This window comes from Nannobrachium achirus (assembly GCF_963921795.1).
Source record: "Nannobrachium achirus genome assembly, chromosome: 14".
Classification (NCBI taxonomy): Eukaryota; Metazoa; Chordata; class Actinopteri; order Myctophiformes; family Myctophidae; genus Nannobrachium; species Nannobrachium achirus.
The window spans coordinates 31,547,008-31,568,461 of record NC_137821.1 but is presented as its reverse complement, the minus strand read 5'-3'; the positions used below and the strand labels follow the sequence as shown (position 1 = coordinate 31,568,461).

The following is a 21,454-nucleotide window of genomic DNA, read 5'->3' as shown; positions in this document are numbered from 1 at the left end:
CAAGTTTGGACTTTGCACATAAACCTGTACATGTATTAACACTAGAATCTAACAGCAGCATACTTGGAACCATACATGCTTGCTCTCAAATACAGTCTCTGTGGTTTCAATTAAGACCAGTTTAGTTTTGGCCAGGTTTAGTTTGACAAACTACAGTATCAATACAGTACCCACACTGTATATTCAATTTGTAGCACCAATTGCAGCCAGGGCTTGCCTAAACGTCACCTTCACAGGCTCACTCTACATCAGTGGCTGTGTGTACGCACATACAGTATGTGTTACACGGTTATGCCAAAGGCTGTGAAATGCTCATTATATGTACAACACTGGCACTCTGTCCCTCGTCTGCACAGGGACATACATTCACCTAAATATTCCATTACCTCTTTAACAAAAACACAAGAGGGTCAACACGTGACACAAGCACACGGTTTATCGTACACAGCAATATCCTGACTGTTAATGAGCCCTCACGGGTCGACTTCTACACTCTTGAGTTAAACGAATACTCAGGATTTTACTGTGTACATATTCACTGACTGTACTTTGGGTTGTATAATCCTAGCATTGGGGCCAAGGTTTAGGACACAGTGCCAGGCAGCCAGCATCATGAAAAGAAAAAAAAACCCTGGCGTCTGACTTTGGTTAAACACCACTTCTGTTCAGATTTAACATGAATGGCCGAACGTACGCTACCTTCACATAACTCCTCCTCCCCTCATGCCAAACCCCTTATCCACCCCCACCTGTTTACTCTGAGCCACGGGTGGAAAGTAACTAAGTACATTTACTTATGTACTGTAGAATTTTTAGGCGCTTTTTACATTACTTGAGTATTTCCATTGTTTGATACGCCACTACTATACATTTCAGAGGCAAATATTGTCATTTTTTTTACTCCACTACACTTATTTGACGGCTTTAGATCCTAGTTACTTTGCAGAATTTGATTGTTATTACAAAACGTACACTTAAGCTCCATCATATAATTTGGCTATTTAAAAACAGACGATCTACAAGCTCACACTAGTTACGAAAAGGTTTGACAAATTCTGAAACACTTGAGTTCTTTGAGTTCCATTGGTATATTGGTATACTTTTGAGTATATTTTGATGCCAATACTTGTGTTCTTTAACACAGGTATTGCTACTATTTAAAAAAAAAACACTGCTCTGAGCCCAGGAGTGTGGGCCCTGGGTACAAGGATTCACTTGCGGGCCCCCCATGAATGTTCTTCATAGGGGGAGGGGGTTTAACCCATTTAGACTGGGAACGCATTCTTGCGCATTATTTTGTGATTTAACTACTGGAAAATAGCATATTTACAAGGTCACAGCGCGGCACTGAGTGCAGATCTACAAGCTCGCAGCGCAGCACTCTGTGCCGCGCTGTGAGCTTGTATATCTGCTATTTTGCAATAGCCAAAGTATAAAATAATTAAGGTCCCTCCACCTTGGGCCCTAGTAACTCTGCCCCCCCCCCCCTTGTGACGCCCCTATCTGAGCCTTGCCTGCTCTCCAAGTCTGTCCTGCCTCTCCTCTCCTCCTCCTCCTCCTCCTCCTCCTCTTCTGCTCTCTCCCTCTTTTCCCTCACACACACTCCTCTCTCTCTCTCATCTCTCTTAATCTCGGCAGACAGCAGGATGGAGGGCAGAGTGTGTGTGTGGGGTGTGTGTGTCCTCGTCACCTTGACGCTGGGATGGACCGCGGCTCAGAGTCAGAACAACTTCTCCAGGTAGGGCCATGGCCATTGTGCGGTGTGTGTGTGTGTGTGTGTGTGTGTGTGTGTGTGTGTGTGTGTGTGTGTGTGTGTGTGTGTGTGAGAAAGAGTGTGAGTGTGAGCGAGAGAGAGAGAGAGAGAGAGAGAGACACACACAGAGAGAGAGATATTGAGATGACAGTGAGTGACATATCACCCATGTTTAACTTTATATGTGCATTAGGCGTGCATGTGACCAATTGCCTCTGTGTGCCTCTGTGTTTTAATGCATGCATCCGTACGCATTGCCATGCATGGAAACCAACAGCATGTGCACATCATGCCCACGAGTGCTCTCTTGAAAGGCATTCCCCTGCTGAGCCACTACAAAGGTTCACGATGGAAATGGCATGCGACCATGCTGCTGAGGGCATGCAAGATGTGGTTGATGTGCCATAGTTGTGATGGCACAAATAGTGCGGTGCCTTCTGCCTTGGCAGCGCCGTGGTTAAGATGACATATTTTTAGATGTCGACGGATCACAGAATTTGGTACATTTGGTGCCAGTCTCCAGGTCCACTCCAAGCAGCATCAGAGTATTTTTGTAACCACTTAAACCCTATATACTTTGTTGACCGGGTTCCCCCTGGGCATGGTTAGTTCCCTTCATTGTTACCCCCTCAACACCAAATCTCTTCGTGAAAGTAGCCTTGTGAGTTTACAAGCTCACAAGGCCTTTGTAGATGAGCTATTTTTTGGCCGAATGTTCACCCCAGAATAGGGACACTAGGGTTCACGTGGTTAGAGTGAAATGTGCTGCTGCCTCCGAGACATTTATTCATCATGTATCTCAATAGAAGTCTATTAAGTTACAATTACAGGACCATAACTCTGAGAGCGTATACACAGAACCAAATATACCCTTACAGGTCCATTTGGTTCCATTTGGACGCTCTCGAAGTCCTCGAGGGTCCTCGGGATAAAAAAAAAAAAAAAAAAAAAAAAAAAAAAACGTTTGAGAACCACTGGATCAGTGTGTGTCACTGAAGCTGCCACTGCACCCAGAGAGTAAACTGCACGCGCGGGATATCAGTTCAGTAAAAGCTAAGGTATGGCAACATGACTGGTGTCTTGCACGCGCGCGACAGGCATGATGAATTTATTTTTAAGAAGTACATTTTATGTGTTTCCCCTGTAGCCAATATGGCAGCTACCATACCTAGCCATACCCAATTGACGCCTCTGCGGGATGTGAGAAACAAACAGATGCCTGTGGGCTGTTTTGCTTGGCAGGTTAATGTGGGTAGGAGGGAGGAGGGCCCCTGTCCACCACTATGCTAGTTCAGCCCAATGCAGGCCTTACACTAACAGCACACCATGGCAGCTACAGCACCATTTGGATACATTTCTTTATAGGCAGTCTTTTGAAGAAAATAATTTAGTTTCAGTCATATTTTAGGCATCTGAAATGTTTTAGTGTGCGACTAAATCTACAGTTGATTTTGTTGACAAAACAATTTTGGCAGGCCTTGATGCTGTCATAATGGCTGATTTTACACATGGTTGCATGCTGAAAATAGCCGATCTACAAGCTCACAACTCGTCGCAGCATGACACGTTGTGAGCTTAGTTCAGGAGACGATCACTAGGTTTAGGTATACTTTATTAGACAAGAATGGAGGCAGCAGGCAAGCATCACACAGCATGAACATACAGTGAGCATTGCTATAGTGAGCATTACTATAAAGCAGCATAATATCTATAGCTATGACCTACCTAAATAAGAGCATTAGATTGGCATGGATTCTGCCCTCGGGCCATTTCTCTCTGTCCCCCGATCCCCATGTTGCCATGAGTATCGAGGGCATAATCTTATTACAGCAAGCTATGGCCCGAGCAGAACCTACGGTGGCGCTGGGGTGGTGGCGGGGCAGCAGCTAGCGCAACATGAATGACCTACTGGTAGACCTACCTAAAAGGACCCTGGGTAGGGGCGGGACCCAGTGTCACCATGTGATCGTCAACCGAACTAGCTTTGTTCGCACTATATGTGCTATCTCTCCAGCTATTTAGTATGTTATCCTATCATGACAGAGAACTCACACAGGATAAAGGATGAACAATTGAAAGGTCTTTGTGGGATTCTTTCTTCGGATTGGATAAAAGTGGTACTCTGACCTGAAAATGTATGTTCTGTTTGTTCACTGAAGACCTTAAGGGATGTAGACACACCTGTTACTGAGCAAACAGTCTATACCAGTGGTCTTCAACAGAGGGTCCGTGACCCCTAGGGGGTCCTCAGAGTTACTACAGGGGGGCCGCCAAATCTTTGTGTGATAGGATCGTGTTTTATACTTTAACCACTTGAACCCTAGCATCCCTATTCTGAGTGGAACATTACCCAAAAATAGCAGATCTAAAAGCTTACAATGCCTTGCATTGCGAGGCATTGTTAGCTTGTACATCGGCTATTTTTTGGCAAAGAAGAGCAGACTAAAGTATTTGACGGTTCAAGTGGTTAAATGTCTGACATGATGACAGTGCTTTCTAAGCCGTCTAAGAAATCTATGAAAATCTTTCTTCTGCAACACAATTTTATACAATATGTAGTGGGGGTCCCAGCTAGCTTTATCTCTCTCTCTCAGCTAAGGATTCCCTGGACTGAAAACGTTGAAGACCCTTGGTCAATAACTCTATACTGTATGGCAATGACATTCCAAGAAACTGTGACAGGATCTTTGACCCCCTACCACCTCATCTGTATGACCACGATGAGGACAGCAGGCCACATCGTGGGAGAAGGGGACAGAAATGGAGCCATGAATTCAGCCTTGGAGCAAAAGAAGTCAAAACCCAAGCCTATAGCTGACAACACCACGAAAATGTATTCATTTAAAGGACAACTTAACAAGGGTTCATATTTTAGATAGTTATTAGAGAGAAAAGATGAGTGTAAAAAAAAAATGTTTTCATTTACTTCTTTCTATCGTTTTAGAGATTTTAACGATTTGGATTTGCATGCAAGTGGCTAAATTAGTCTTTTTAGACACAATAAGCCCATTCCCAAGATGCACCGCAATCTTTCATGGGCAGATGTGACTTATGGGGGCTGGTGTAAATAGTAACAAAGAAATTGCTGGCTTATTGTGTCTAAAAAGACATATTTAGCCCCCACCCATGCACTGAAATCAAAATACTAAAATTGCTAAAACAATAGAAAGCATTAAAGGAAAACATTGTAATCTAAAATATGAACCCTTGTTGTAAAAAGTTGTCCTTTAACTCAGGTTTTTGCACTTTCCGTGAGGACTTTTCCTCTAAGTGCAAACTAGCCCTAAAATGTAACCATAAAGCCTGTGTGAGCCAAGCCATGGCTCATGGCTGCATTGTAAAAATGCCCAGAGCTATGTATGAGCTATGAGCCGAGGTATGAGCCATGAGCTATGGCTTGGCTTACACACCATACATTTGGCTCAATTGTACATTTGTACACTTTGTCTTTGACACAGAGTTAAACGAGCGCTCAGGATTTTTTTACTCTGAGGATGGCATAGCATGCATGCTGAAAACCACCATGTAATTTTATTTCATTCCATTCCATATTAATAATCAGCTGGGGTAATTGATGCTGGTTAATTTTCATTTGCTTTGATCTGTGCATGTGTGTGCGTGTGCGCGCGTGCATGCGTGTATATGAGCTTTTTTTCAGAGAGTGTTGTGTCTGCTGACAATCTTTTGTCGCACATAGACATAGTGCAAGTATCTGAATAGGCTATGCCACAAACATGTATATTAACAGTTTTATTGGCCTGGATAAGCCACGCTTCACATTTGAATACTTCTATTTGGATCTACAACAACAATTAACATGCCAGATCCAAACATTTATGAAGAGGGTTTCAAATGATGGCAAAACCAGACGCAGTATGCAGTATGTTTAACATACAGAATAATAATGTGGAATGCAATGATTATGTCCACTCAAGGATAGACAAAGCATCGCCTCTTCCAGATAGAGAGACTGCCAATCGCTGCAGAGACTGAGCAGTACTTGGCCAGTCTTTTTGCAGCAATCTTCTGCAGTCCTCCGAGTTGCAGTCCACGGAGCACAAGCCTGTGGACATGCCCCAGACTTCCAAACACCAGCACATACACACAGTCACACACACACAAGGAAGGAGAGCAAATTGGCCGTTCCTTGAGTCAGAGTACAGAGACAGACTGTGCTGATGTGGTTCACAGTGTGTATGTTGCAGACTGTGTATATTTAAATATTGTGTCTGTACATGCGCACGTTGGTGTGGTTTCCAGTGTGTATGTTGAGAGAGAGAGAGGTTGAGAGAGAGAGAGAGTGAGTGTGAGTGTGAGTGTGAGTGTGTGTGTGTGTGTGTGTGTGTGTGTGTGTGTGTGTGTGTGTGTGTGTGTGTGTGTGTGTGTGTGTGTGTGTGCATGGGTGGTGGTGGGGTCTGTCTGTGTGTGAGCACGTGGTTCCTGCCTGGCTCAGAACTCACATTTTTCAGTTAAACTCCAGTTGTTGTGCTCGCTTTGCGAGTAACACCATCACGAGGCTTCAGTAAATTGCGTTCTCTACCAGCAAAACCGCTGTTAGAGCCAGGGGCGTCACAAGGGGTAGGAAAGTGGGACTGAGTTACCAGGGCCCAAGGTGGAGGGGCCCTAGTAACTTTAGCTATTGAAAAATAGCAGATATACAAGCTCACAGCGTGTACACCGAGTGCCGCACTGCGAGCTTGTAGATCTGCTATTTTTGAAAAGTCGTGAAAATGTGCACAAGTCTTTGAATATATGAATTTCTTAAGTGAACATTTGTAACTCAAATTTTGCTTCTGGGGGGTCCCTGGAACTAAATATTTTGAGATGGGGGGTCCTTCACATGAAAAAGTTTGAGCATCACTGACATGGAAACATAGGTTTCTTGGCACACATTTTCACGATTTTTCAAAAATAGCAGATCTACAAGCTCGCAGCGCGGCACTCGGTGCCGCGCTGTGAGCTTGTATATCTGCTATTTTTCAATAGTTAACATTCATGGGGGGCCCGCAGTGAATCCTTGTACCCAGGGCCCAGAATTTGGTGTGACGCCCCTGGTTAGAGCTCTCAGTGAGGGGTCAACAACATGTATTGTATACACAAACAAATGCGGCCATGGCAAATTTGATATACATATTATACTAGTGGTTCTCTATTGCAAGGACCCCCTTGTCATTCCCACCGGGCAAAATAAAGATTAAAAAAATCTTTCTCAATTGAAGTGTATGGTATAGCGTCCAGTGTGGACACTACCATCCACTTCGATTGAGAAAGATATTTTTTATCTTTATCTTGCCCAGTGGGAATGATTCTTAACTCTGAGAGTGCCTGTACAAATGGAACCAAATGGATTTGGTTCCATTTGAACACACTCAGCGTTATGGTCATTCGGGGCTATGTCTTTATGTGTTTCTGGTAATATTATTGTCCACTCATTTTGTATGTTGTGGCAAAAAAGAAGAGTTGACAAAAATGTCCATGTCGTAGATTAGAGTTTATCATGATTGATTATGTGTGACGTTATAGAGTAGATCATGTATTCATTGATTATATTAATATCTAGGTCTGTATGATGATACTAATACTTGATAGCTAGGAGTAGAGAGGTCTTCAGTAGGTCTCAGTAACTATTGTTTTGGTAAAGCCTATCTTGTTATGGTACAGCTCGTTCCAGAGGCCTTGAAGCCACACAGTATAACTCTAGGGTCTGACTATTCTTCTTGGCAGAACTCTTTTACCACTGCCCAGAGTGTTAATAGTACTTCTGTCCATGATATCTTGTTGACCACACCACCACCTAATATAATTGTCTTGTCTCCTCATTTTCTCATGATTATTGATTGATCTGAATTCCACCACAGTCCACCACAAGCCAGCATGGTGATGACTCCTGCTCTCAGTCACTCAAGTCACTCCTTTTAGTCCATGGGCCATACGAGATGTCGGTATCGGAAAGGTGGCAAAGGTTATCATGTATTTTTGAAAAGCTCTATATCTGTAGATTATATTTTGGTATGATAACCCTTTCTGAGACACAGCTAAATTGGTGTTATCAGCCACTAGAGTTGGTTCCCATTAACTTTACATTACAGGAAAAAAAAGCAAAAAAATAATCTGCTTTAAGTAGCATATGAGGGGTCAAACTAGGGGTTTTTCATGATTCTGAATCCATTGCAAGCATCTGTTTTGCACAAAAAACATTCCTTGGGCAAAAAAACAGCCCCACAAGACTATGGTTTAGTGATGAAAAGTGATGAGTCATCACTTTTCACACTTTTGTGGTGGCCGTTTTAGCTCAATGAATGTTTTTTATGCAAAACGGATGTTTGCAATGGATTTAGAATCATGAAAAAAACCCTAGTTTGACCTCTCATATGTTACTTAAAATGTTTAGCTTTTTCCCCCCTGTAATGTAAAGTTAATGGGACACCAACTCTAGCGGCTGATAACACCAATTTAGCTGTGTCTCAGAAAGGGTTATCATACCAAAATATAATCTACAGATATAGAGCTTTTCAAAAATGCATGATAACTTTTGCCACCTTTCCGATACCGACATCTCGTATGGCCCATGGACTATTTTGCCTTCTTCTCCACAGGCCTGTGTTCTACTGTGGAGGACACCTGGCGACAGACTCAGGCTTCGTGGCCAGTGAGAGCTTCCCCAGCCACTACAAACCCAACAGCAAATGCACCTGGTACCTTACAGTGAGTGAGTCTCACTAATTGACCTGCAACCGGTGACATGGACATGAGCATTTCATATCTCGATATTTATGCCAAATATTTCGATGTTGTTAATACATACGATATTACCGCACACATTTTTTCATATTCAATATTTTTAAGTGTTATTAAGTGATATTGCAACGACACGATAACGATATATTGTGCAGCATTTGCACATCCATTGTTAACCACTTGAACTCGACAAGCTCAATGCCATGCCTTGGGAGCTTGTAGATCGTCTATTTCTGCCAAACATTCTCCTATTATGATATATGCCTGGACGGGACGCTAGGGTGGTTAATTACGTGTCTTTGGCGTGGATGTGATGTAATGCACAAACACTGGTAAGATTAGGGGTTTGATTCAGACTAGAGACATATTCACTTCATTGTTCCGTAAGGGTGGTTGGGATAAAATGCTTCAGCAGACATTATGCATGGGCCTAAACTGTAACCTGTAAATGTAAGCGACTAAGCGTATCCCCACAATCTGATGCTCCTTGTGCCATCCTGCTCCTTAAAATAAGTGGTTTGCAGAGGAAGAGTAAACTTAGTGTACGTACAAATATGGACTATATACTAATACAAATATGTATGCAAGTATATAAAGAACGTACTACACTTCTGATTTTGTATCTATAATATTGTCGTTAGATGTCTGCCGCCCTTACACCAAAGACTTAAGTGATTTGAACCACATCGACATTGAAAAGCTGCTAAACAGCCATAAAAAGCATGCACATCCTGAGCCATAATAGGCTGGGTGCTGGACTAAAGTTAATCAACAATAAAAGAAAGAAAAATTCCGCACACCGATTTTGCTGTTCCCAGTATATGGTTTTTACTTAGGTAAGGTTACCTAAGTAAAAACCATATACTGGGAACAGCAAAATCGGTGTGCGGACTTTTTCTTTCTTTTAACCACATTGACATTGCCATACAGAGCTGCAAAAGCTTAAGGCTCTAAAAGTTAAATAAAATTGTTAATTAAGTACCATCATTAAAACTTAAGGTTTAAAACAATCTGTCTATTAGAAATTGTATGTGATGTTGACATTATGATGTTGGCCTGAGGGTGGTGCTAAACGAAAGGTCATGGGGTCACCCAGATCAGCAGGTTTCATCCTCCAGGGAGCTTTACTAGCCTCTAGAATGTAGCATACATATTTCTCCTTGAATAGGCATAACATGCTCGCTACACTGCTGAAAATCCCCTATGGCTTGGAAAGAGAGGAGAGGGGAAACCAGGTCGCTCACACCCCAAAACACGCTCACAATAATTTCTTTCCGCCGACCTCACGCCGACCGTCTTGAGGATAAGGTTAGAAATAACTTTAGGGTTAGACATAGTTTTACTGAGGTTAAGATTAGATATAGGGTTAGGTTTTGGCACCGTTTTACTGAGGTTAAGGTTAGGAATATGGTTAGGTTTAACCGTTTAGTTTAGCCTAGAGGTTACGTTTAGGAATACCAGGCAGAGGCCATTCTACCGCTCCCACGGAGGCGACTGTGTTTTGGGGCGAGCGTTTCTCAGGAGAGGTACTTCCACTTCAGGCCAGTCAATCTGAGGTTTGACCCAAAAGAAATTGCAATAGTAATGGTTCAAGGTTTTTTATGATCCTTAGAGTCATCCAAAAAACATGTTAAAAGTTTTCCATTTTATTCTTAGTGGATCGAGGTGAATTCAGGGGGTTCAAGTTTGGGTCCCTTCAGGAAAAAAGACCCCCCAAAAAGTCTTCTTTAAGTAGCATGTGAGGGGTCTAACTAGGGGTTTTTCATGATCTTGAATCCATTGCAAGCATTTGTTTTGCACGAAAAACATTCCTCGGGCTAAAAAGGGACACCCCAGAAAAGTGATGACTCATCACTAAACCATAGTTTTGGGGGTCAGTTTTTAGCCAGAGGAATATTTTTTGTGCAAAACAAATGCTTGGAATGGATTCTGAATCATGAAAAAACCCTAGTTAGACCCCTCACATGCTACTTAAAGAATATTTTTTGAGGGGTCTTTTTTCCTGTATAGTAAGTGAAGGGACCCAAACTTGAACCACTTGAATTTACCTTGATCCACTAAGAAAAAAATGGAAAACTTGTTTTTTGGATGACTTCTAAGGATCATAAAAAACCTTGAACCATTACTATTGCAATTTCTTTTGGGTCAGGCCCTTTTTTTGCTTAGATTGACTGGCCTATATAAACACCCTCATTGCTTCTCCTGACCAGGCACGTGCACACATAGACATCAAAGGGGGCTTGAGCCCCTGCCCTTTCACCCGTCTGTAAAAAGTGCCCTCTCCAGACCATGAATGCAGTTTTTACTGTGGTGAAAGAAATGCAAATGCCATCTTTCCATGCCATACTACAGAATTTAAGAGAATTGCCTTGTCCAAACTTTCCTGAACTTGGCATTTAATTTTATGTAAGAATTATCCTCTATCTGAGTAGAGATCCATGCCGTACGTCACATCTCCAGTTTTGGCTAGATTATGCTTAGTTCAGTGTGGTATCAAGTACCAAAAATAGCCGACCTCCAAGCTCACAACGCGTCGCAGCGAGCTTGGAGGTCTGCTATTTTCGATATACTCACCAAAAGGCCCTTTAGAAATTTCAGCCCCTGCCTCTCTCTCTCTGCCTCTAACATTCTCTGCATGTCCCTGCGGCTGCTCCTGACACCTCATATCGTGAACCAAAAACAACATGTATTCAATAATTGAATAAAATAAAAAATGCAATAATTCATTCATACAACCACTCAAACTTTGGACCTTTTTTACCATCATGTTCCTTGCAGGTGCCGGTGGGCCAAGTGGTCATGCTGTCCTTCCGTCTCTTCGACATGGAGGCGGACCCCACCTGTCGCTACGACTACCTGGACGTGTACAACGGCCACTCCCACACGGTGCAGAAGCTGGGCCGGTACTGCGGGACGTTCCGTCCGGGGGCGCTCATCTCCACCTCCAACACCATGATGCTGGAGATGGTGTCCGACGGGAGCACCGGGGGGAGGGGCTTTCTGGCCTACTTCCAAGGAGGGAAGCCTCACGTGGAAGGTGTGGACACCTGCACGCGCGCACACACACACACACACACTCATGATAAAACTCAGAAATTCAGAGGAGGTCGACCAGGGACATGCTGGGCCCCTGATTCAGCCCGGGAAAAAGAGTTGTAGAGGCCCTCATTGCGTGCTATAGAGAGAGCGCTGCTGCTGCTCAAAGATTTGCCATTTCAGATAATGACAAGTGACAAGCCAGTGGGCCAATTACATGAGTTATATTTCGTCATTGTCGGGTGGAAACCTTGTATGTCCAAAACCGTTTTAAAAATGATTTAAACTAGTGAAAACAGCAGATCTACAAGCACACAACGCCTCGCATTGTGTGCTTGTAGATCTGCTGTTTTCACTACTTTTGTGCGACAGCCTTGTATGATGAAGCAGGGCTTTGCTTTGCGAAAGAATTTACACATTTGAAACTTGGAGATACGAGGTTTCTGCCCGACAGTGACGATTTACTTTGTTGGCCGCCCAGCCCCCAAAATGGAACGGAGGCCGACATTTTATTTTATTTTTTTTCCTAATGGCCGGCCTGGACCGGCCGGGAATGAACCGGCCGTTCGGGAGTTGTCCCGCTTTTCCCATTGGCCAGCACGTCCCTGGGTACTGAGGCAAGGTCTGTCTGTCCGGTTCTTCCAGTGGTGGAAATAGTACTCACATTTCTGACTTAAGTAAAAGTATCAATACTGCAATGTAGAAATACTCTGTACAAGTAAAAGTCCGGTATTCAAAACTGACTTGAGTAAAAGCACAAAAGTATTGGTATAAAAATATTCCATTTCACAAGTTTTCAAATTTATAGAAAGTGTTTTGAAAATAGCAATTCTACAAGCTCTACAAGATGCGACGCATGGTGAGCTTGTAGATCGTCTGTTTTCAAATGGCCAAAGTGTATATAGGGCTGAAGAGGTTAAAGGAGCTATAGTCAACTTTTTCTTGAAAAACGGATGCTAAAATAAAAATAATGTTTCGAAAATATTTTATAAAAAAATAAGCTTCATATATGTGTTTCAATTAAAAAATGACCACAAAAAGCGTAAAATAATGATAAAATAATCATTTTGGCCCTTTGTTTACATTTACAGGGCCCGTACTTTGTTTACATCCTAGTCTGTAGACTAGGATGTACACCTACAATGAAAAAGTTGACTATAGCTCCTTTAATGTAATGTATGTTTTGTAATGAAAAGTAGTAAAAGTATAATGTTTGGATCTGAGATGTAGTGGAGTAGAAGTAAAAGTATTGGAAATTGGAAATAAAAAAAGTCTCAAAATTGTACTTAAGTACAGTACTTAAGTAAATGTATTTAGTTACTTTCCACCACTGGGTTCTTCCTTGTAAAATACCAGTACTTTGATTGTACTTGTTTGTTCACATATTGTTTCATTATAAACTGTCTCATCACGTATATAAAATGAAAAGTCAATCACAGAGCGAGTGTATGAGACACACTGCTCTGAAAGTTTGTTTCAACCATTTATTGCAGTGGTTTTCAACCAGTGGTCCGGGGACCACCTTGAGGGGTCCTTGAGGGGGTTCCAGGTGGTCCCCAGCGAAATGATGGAGAGTTGGTAACCAAATGGACCCTTAAATGGCCCGAGAGTGTAACATGAAACCAAATGGACCTGGTTTCATTTTAAGTCCTCAAGAGGTAAATTATTGTTACACATCTGCATTACTTAATTTACAAGAAGTCTACACAATTAGACAATCTAGAAGAATTGTTATTTAAATATTAAATATTAAATGTTTTGGGTCTGAGAGGTTACATCTCATCAAATGGTGTTTCGTGGCTCAAATGCCAAATAAATAATTGACCTTCCATCATAAGGTTGAAAACCACTGATTTATTCCATACAATGCTTTTCATTGTCACGTTATGCTTCACGTAAGGCTGCAGCATACTTCTTGTGGAAATGAAGTTCAAGGCCATAAGAACAAAATTACGTAATTGCAGAGAAACTGAACAAAAACATTATAATACATTGTGTGATTGGTCAGAAGTTCAAGGTCCTTGTGATTTTTTCAATCTGCCAGCAACATACTGTACTGACAGCTTTGAAGGATGTTTGGCACTACAAACACAACTAGATGACACACTTTGTCCACTGAAGAAATGGCAAAATATCGGAGAAAAATAGATTTATGTTAAAGCACATAGAAGATTCATGAAAACAGAGAACTTGTGCAGTTCCCGCACGCCGTAAAAATTGACTTCTTATGAAGTATGCTGCCAGCTATTTACTTGGTCGAACAACCGCGCCGTAAGACAAATAATGATGTATTTCAGGGGTCTTCAACAGGGGGTCCTCAGAGTTACTACAGGGGGGCCGCCAAATCTTTGTGTGATAGGATCATGTTTTTTACATTAATCACCGGAACCCTAGCATCCCTATTCTAGTGGAACATTAGCCAAAAAATAGCCGATCTACGTTGCGAGGCGTTGTGAGCTTGTAGATCGGCTATTTTTTGGCAAAGAGGTTTGGTGTAGAGGGGAAAAAGAGCAGACTAAGTACAGAGTGAAAGGTCAAGTTTATTAAGTATTGACAGTTCAAGTGGTTAAATGTCTGAAAACACAAATTGACATGAATCCAAAATACACTGATGATCGTGCTGTCAAACAATGAAACTATATGGAATCTATGAACAGGTCGTGGGGGTCCCTGCTTCATCTCTCTCGCAACTAAGGGGTCCCCGGCCTGAAAACTTTGAAGACCCCTGATGTATTTCATTGTCATTGTCTTAACGACGCGGTCTTTCAACAAAGTAATCGCCTTTAGAGGCAGCCGTTCTTCCACCCCAACCCTTTCCATCCCATAGAGAACCAGTTCTGTGGGGGGAGGCTGACAAAGGAACAAGGCTCGGTCAAGACACCCAACTGGCCGGAAACTGATTACCCAGCAGGCATCAGCTGTTCCTGGCACATCTCCGTGGAACCAAGCAATGTCAGTCAATGACGATACGGCGTACGCCACCTTCTCTCTCTCTATCTTTCTGACTGGACAAAACGTCTGCTCATGCTATCACACATTGACATGAATTGCCTCGAAGCTTTAAAAATGATTGAGATGTGCAGTGATAGAGCACCGCAAAGTCTGTCTGACGTCATTTACTTATCCTACCTGGGTTTTGTATTTTTCCCCCCATTCTAAAGTCTCACAACCTTTTTCATATCACGTAATAAAAGAATCTCAACGGTTTGACGCATATGGATATGAAGAATGACGAATTCGTTATATTTTCGCCAGAAACAGACTGTATCAAATATGACTGACCGACTATCGTAAACGATACAGAGCCACCTCCCCGACAATATCGCAGAGACAGTGTTGTTTTTGGACCACGATTCTTATATGAGACGATTTTAAGATGGCCCAATGTTATTCTCCATAGATAAATTACCAGGGGATGAACGAGTGACGTCAGGACTTTGCTACTCTATTTGAAAAGGTGTTTTAAAGCGGTGGTTCTCCATGTCGGTCCTGGGGCTCCAGAATACTGCTGGTTTTCACTCTAGCTGGCTAATTGACACCTGAGACACCAGTTGAATGCACTTGACGTGACAGTCTGGATCCTCATGAATTAAGCAATAGACTTTGATCTCTGGGTGTGAGATTCGTAAAATCAGGTGTGTGTTGAATCAGGTGCGTCGATAAATGGAGCAAAGGAAAGAAAATAGGAGCTTTGGGGCCCACGACCGGGAAATGTTCTGGAAGCCCAGTTTCAAGTACTTTAGTACTGTGTGTGTTTGTGTGTGCGTGCATGCGTGCGTGTGTGTGTGTGTGTGTGTGTGTGTGTGTGTGTGTGTGTGTTGTGACGAAGTATGAATGAAAGACCTCATTGAAACGCTAGGGCGTGTTCATGTATGCTAAGAGATTGAACGCAAGGAACGGGTGAAGGAAGAGAGGTAGAGAAAGAGAGAGGGAGTAAATGCCCCTCTGTATTTCTAGAGTCAGGCCCTTCCTCCCTCACCTTACAGTATTTACCACCTTCTCCACAATTCACGAAAAGCAGGGATCAAAGTAAAGGAGGGATAGGCGATGAAATAAATGTTATGTTTCTACGTGACTGCATGTCAGTTATGTGTACACCAATGTGTATTGGTGTAAATTAACCAAGTACATTTACTCAAGTACTGTACAAGGGTGAGGTACTTTTACTTTACTTGCAGTATTTTTGCAGACTATTTTATAGCCTACTTCAGCTATAAAAAAAATTGCCGATCTACAAACTCACGGTAGTAATTTGACATGTTTTGTTGTGAGGATGTAGATCTGCTTTTTATTTTTTTGATATTTGGACTTTAGAGTTTTTCCTTTTTCTACTTTAAGTATATTTTGATGCCAATACGCTTGTCATTTTACTCAACTAAAATCTTCGCTTTTACTTGTAACATGAGTATTTTGCTACTTTTACTTGTGTAAAGAATCCGAGTACTTCGTCCACCGCATTCACTTGTTATACACCGCCTTTCTCCCCAGGTGATCGAAGTGAAGTTTGAGAAGTTGGACTTGGAACCGGATACCTACTGCCGCTATGACTACGTGGCTTTCTTCAACGGAGGAGAACGAGACGACTCACGGCGGATCGGAAAATACTGTGGAGACAGGACGCCTGGGTGAGATGTTTTTTACAACAAGGGTTCATATTTTAGATTGTTATTAGATTTAGAGAAAAGAAAATATGAGTGTTAAAATGTTTTAATTTACTGCCTTCTATTGTTTTAGAGATTTTAGTATCTTCTTCCCATAAAAGATTGTGGTGCATCTTGGAAATGGGCTTATTGTGTCTAAAAAGACACAATAGCCACTTGCATGGATGCCCCCAACCTGGCGGCATGCATGCAAATCAAAATCGTTAAAATCACTAAAACGATAGAACTATATAAAATATGAACCCTTGTTGTAAAAAAAAAACAAAGTTGTCCTTTAATTTAACATTTACATTAACCCTTGAGTCCCTATTTTTGTCAAATGTTCTAATTGTGTCAAAATCCTCCTCTCTCACCCATTCTCTTGCTTCGTGCTACTTTTCTTTTCTGTTCACACCTAGCCTGGAAACCGTATCTGCCAGTGCGAAAAGAAATATTAGCCAATGATATTACTGTGGCCATATGCCATGCTAGTTCACACATCATCCTCTTTGCAAACTCTTCTCCTCTCCTCTGCTCTCCTCTCCGCCGCCACCCTTTCTCATCCCGATCTCTCCTCCTCCATTGCCCATCTCAATCCCTTGTCCCGCCCACAGAACTGTCGTGACCAATGGGAATGAGCTACTGGTCCAGTTTGTCTCCGACCTCAGTGTGACCTCGAGCGGCTTCATGGCCCACTACAACAGCGTGCCGCGGGGGTCCCGGACGCCCACCGCGGGCGGTGACTTTGTCCACAGGCCTCGCCCCGACCCCACGCCACAGAAACCCACCTCCAGACCAGCCAGGCCCACCCCGAAACCCAAGCCGGCCCTCCGACCTAAACCAACCCCTAAACCAGCCACCAAACCGGTGGCAAGGATACCAGTGAAGCCTCCGCCGCGTAAGCCTACGGCCAGGCCCACAGTGAGACCTACGCCCAAGCCCACTGCAGTGAGACCTACGCCCAAGCCCAAACCGGCTAAACCCACGCCTAAACCGTCTGTGAGAAAGCCCACAGCTAAACCCGGACCTAAACCCACAACCAAACCTAAGTTTAAGGCAACACCTACTCCTGGGTATAAGGTTAAAACCACGCCTAAGCCCGCACTTAAGGCAAAGCCCACTCTGAAACCAGGGGCTAAGCCAGTCAAGCCAACTCTTAAGACTATTAAGACTAAAGTAATTAAGTCCACTCCTAAACCTAAGATGAAGCCTAAGGCGACTGCGAAACCTGGACAGGGAAGGACAGTGACGAAGAGGCCTGTCGTAATCAAGAAACGTGAGTGGTTCCGATGTCTGGATGCTGGATGTGGTTACATAACATTTCAATCCTGTCAGGATCTTCCTCAGGACCTTTTCTGAAGAAGAAATCCAACAGGATCGAAACGTTAATAAGCAATAAATAAGTGGAGTTGAGAAATGTAATACCAGTGTTACAAACCTTTTCTACTGAACCATTGTCTGTCCAGCACTTGGGTGAGATTGGATGTACGTTTATTTAGCATGAACACAATGGGCCTTGTGTGTGTGTGTGTGTGTGTGTGTGTGCGTGCGTGCGTGCGTGCGTGCGTGCGTGCGTGCGTGCGTGCGTGCGTGCGTGCGTGCGTGCGTGCGTGCGTGTGTGTGTGTGTGTGTGTGTTATATTTGTACAGTGACTTTCAAAGTGAAATGAATACATACATATCTTGCTGTGTACTCTTCCTCAACCCAACCTGCTCATATTACTCTCCCCCTGCACATACAGCATGTTGCACTTCCTGTTGTATCAGTGAGCCTACAGGGGAGGAGGCCAAACAAGATAAACATTTATTTATAATCACATCACTCGTGCTTTTGGAGGTTATATCAGCACTCCGGCTTAGGTTACAGCTTGTTTCACTGCCTAATAGTGCAATAGAAACAACTAATGCATGAATGTCAGCAATTCATCAGATGCTTTAAAACTGTGAGTGACAGTACATGTAACAAGTCAGTCAGTACCCGTTCGGTTTTTATTCTGCTATTTTCAGAGTGCAAACATAGCAAGCAAACATAAAATGACTTGTATTTTAGTTTCACTGGATTTCTTCTCCACTAGTCCCTCCCTAACATTTTAGTCTAGTTTTTATTTGTTGACGAAATTATCCACAGGCTTCGCCTGTCATAGCTTAGTATTTATTTTAGTTTTCTTCTGTGAAAAAGGTGATTTATGAAACATTCTTTCACATTGGTTTAATGGTTTTAGTCGACGAAATCAACACAGTTCTTATCCAGTGTTTGTTTGTGGGTGTGTGTGTGTTTCACAGCTCTCCCCACTCTGAACCCACTGTGTACACAAGCCTGTAAGAGGATCGGCACCATGCAGACCAACTTCTGTCCTCATGACTTTGGTGAGTCATCTCTTAGACGATCTTCTCAAACCCCCATAAAATCTCTCTCTATTGAATTATTCTGTCTCTTTGAGATTCTTTGAATGAAAAGAAGACAATTTCCTGTTTCTTGACCTTACCACTACTCCATCCACGTGACCGTTTATCTGCTTGTCCCATTGAGTATGTAAAAAGGTAATAAAGTTTTTTTTTATCTGTTATCTGGCCCAGTGGGAATGGGCCTTAATCCTGGCAATGCCAGGTTATAGGGCATACAAGTACAGATGTGCCGTTCAACTCTTCTGTATTTACAGATATTTTCCTGCAAATGTCCTGGAAATGCTTTTTTTCCACAGGTTTCTTTCCCTGTTTGCCTTTCAAATCTTTATGGAGAATGGAGCGTATTTTTTCAGAAACTCGCAAATGTCAAGAAACCACTCCATTCCCATTGAAAAGCAGAATCCACTTTCATGGGTAGATCAAAACTTCGAAGTCAAAGAAGGTCATAAAAATTGCAAAAATAGCTGATCTACAAGCTCAATGTTCTGCAAGTCCCCTCAAAATCTACTGTCTTGCCAATGGCAGGACGTGTGAAGGTTTGAAATGGCACATCTGATCTGTACATCCCCCAGACATGGTGTACACGTACACCCCCTAGACATAATGCTAGAATGTCACAGGCAGTATACTGGTGCCTGTCTAACCCTTGATGCAGAGTACCATTTTTATAGTCTTTGGTATGACGTGGCCAGGGAATGGAACCCCGACATCCCAATCTCAGGGCAGAGACTAACCACAAGGCCATTGAGCTGGTCATGCTGTGGATGAGTCTTATAGACGTGTAGAGTACATGGACTTTCCTGCACTGCCCTGTATATAGCTTTGATTACAATAGAGTCAGGAAACTTTCCCAAATAATGGTGGCTTTGAATTGTGATTCTTTATCTGCTTGTAAAATCCATGGCAGCATTGGCTGGCAACATTAACCCTATCCCTAAGTTAAACTGTATTCCTCCAATGTCTTCATTCCATGATTTTAACCAGTTACTTTCTTATTTTAATAAATAAAACTGTATTTTAATGAATCTGTCATATTATCTGTCATATTATTTGTATTAATGTTTACTAAAATACAATATAAAAAAGAAAGAAAATATAACAAACTATATAAACTAGACCAGGTCAACCTGGTTGTGCCAGACCCCCTGTCTGTCATCATCATTTATGACATCATGCCTTTTGTATGTCATCATCATATATACCCTTTATATAGAAAACCCGGACCGACAGACATTTGCTTATGTAGGTCTACCCATTTCATGGGTCTGGCAAAAACTAAATAAATACAAAAATTAAATAAATACAATATAATATTCTGCCATAATCCTTTTCTTCCCACGGACTTCATCTCAACCTCCACCAATGTCTCTTGTTTTTCTGTTTGTCTTTCAGTGATCACAGGCAAAGTTACGTCATTGACCCCTGGGGCAAGGGGCTGTCAAACAGTGGAAGTGTACCTCATAAAGGCCTATAAGATGGGCCCTTTGAAAATGACCAAATCAGGGCCTGCCACATCAGTCAAGCTGACGTCCTTGTGCAAGAAGTGTCCCGCTCTGCGCAAAGGTAAGACTACGGCGCAAGGCGGGTGCAAACCATGTTCACCCACACAGACATCGTACTCACTTTCCCAGTCTGTTCTTTCCCCTATTCCCCTTAATCCAACTAGAAATAATCAATTATAATAAAATAATTAACCCCCCCCCCCCCCCCAATAAACATAAAAAAATAGCTGATCTACAGGCTCAGAACGTTTGCACATATTTGTGAGCTTGTAGATATGCCTTTTTTCACGTGACAATGTTGTATGAAAAAATACTACTAAGACGCCCCAGGGCGACAAAAGGGAGAGGTCGCGCCACAGTGATGTGGACATCAGGCATGTGGACATCAGGGATCTCCATACATGGGCATAAAAGGGATTTGATCCCCTGGCATCACAGGGATCTCCATATCTCCATATATGGGCATAAACGGGATTTGTTCCCCCTGGCATCACAGGGATCTCTCTGTTAGTGTGACATCACAGTGAAGCCAGAGCGTGATGTCAGAGCGGCAAACCCATTCTGGTAGAGTGGTTCCCCTGACATCACAGTGACATCAGAGCATGATGTCAGAGCGGCAAACCCATAGACCGTAAAAATGTGTACACGACACGTCTAGGCGGACGCGAACAAGCTGTGACGTTTCTCATAGTAAACTGCGACCTATGGTCGCAATTAAATATGGAAGTTGTTAATAAAGAGACAAATCTATTGGATTATTCAAAATAGTAATCAATTGAATAATCGTCAAGAAGATAATCGATAGTTGCGGTCCTATCTCTCACATAAGCATCTACTCACCGCCACTGGCAGTAGCTGTGTGATCTGCTATCACTTCTCATGACATTTCACCGTCTCTGTGCAGGAATGAACTACGTGTTGATGGGGAAGGTGGACGCCCAAGGCAACGGTCTTCTAAGCCCGTCCAGCTTCACTCTCCTCTATAAGCCCATACACACCAAGGCACTGGCCAGCCTCTCCCGCCAGGCATGCTGACAGCACACCAGCCGTCAGAGAGGGGAATCAAGCCTCGTCCTTTCTCAGTAAACCAGTAAACCTCACAAATATGTGTCCAAACACAGCTGAGGGCTAGTCATTGAATTGTTTTTATTTTCATCTTTTTCATTTGAAAGCTGGGAATCATAGCTACAAAATGATATATTGGTTGTGAAGATTGACCCAACAGTTTTGTAGATATGGCTTATAGAGTTATGCCATGCAGAAATACTAGATCTGAGAAATTCAGCCTTTTAGATGAAATGTAACCTGCAAAATGTGAGGTTTCTCTTCACATTCATTTAAAAAAGTCTTATTTACATGCAGAGTTATGCTCTGGCGTTT

At 42.6% G+C, this 21,454-nt stretch overlaps 1 protein-coding gene across 1 annotated transcript; it reads left to right on the top strand.

Moving 5' to 3' along the window:
• Positions 1-1,646: 1,646 nt before the first annotated feature.
• On the top strand, positions 1,647-21,109 carry pcolceb (procollagen C-endopeptidase enhancer b; the record flags this gene model as incomplete). The annotated part of the gene is made up of 9 exons (XM_080742137.1): positions 1,647-1,738; positions 8,350-8,458; positions 11,270-11,528; positions 14,355-14,479; positions 16,016-16,152; positions 16,782-17,443; positions 18,450-18,533; positions 19,965-20,135; positions 20,979-21,109. The coding sequence occupies 9 exons, from the start codon at positions 1,647-1,649 to the stop codon at positions 21,107-21,109; spliced, it is 1,770 nt and encodes a 589-aa protein (XP_080598263.1).
• Between the last annotated feature and the right edge of the window lie 345 nt (positions 21,110-21,454).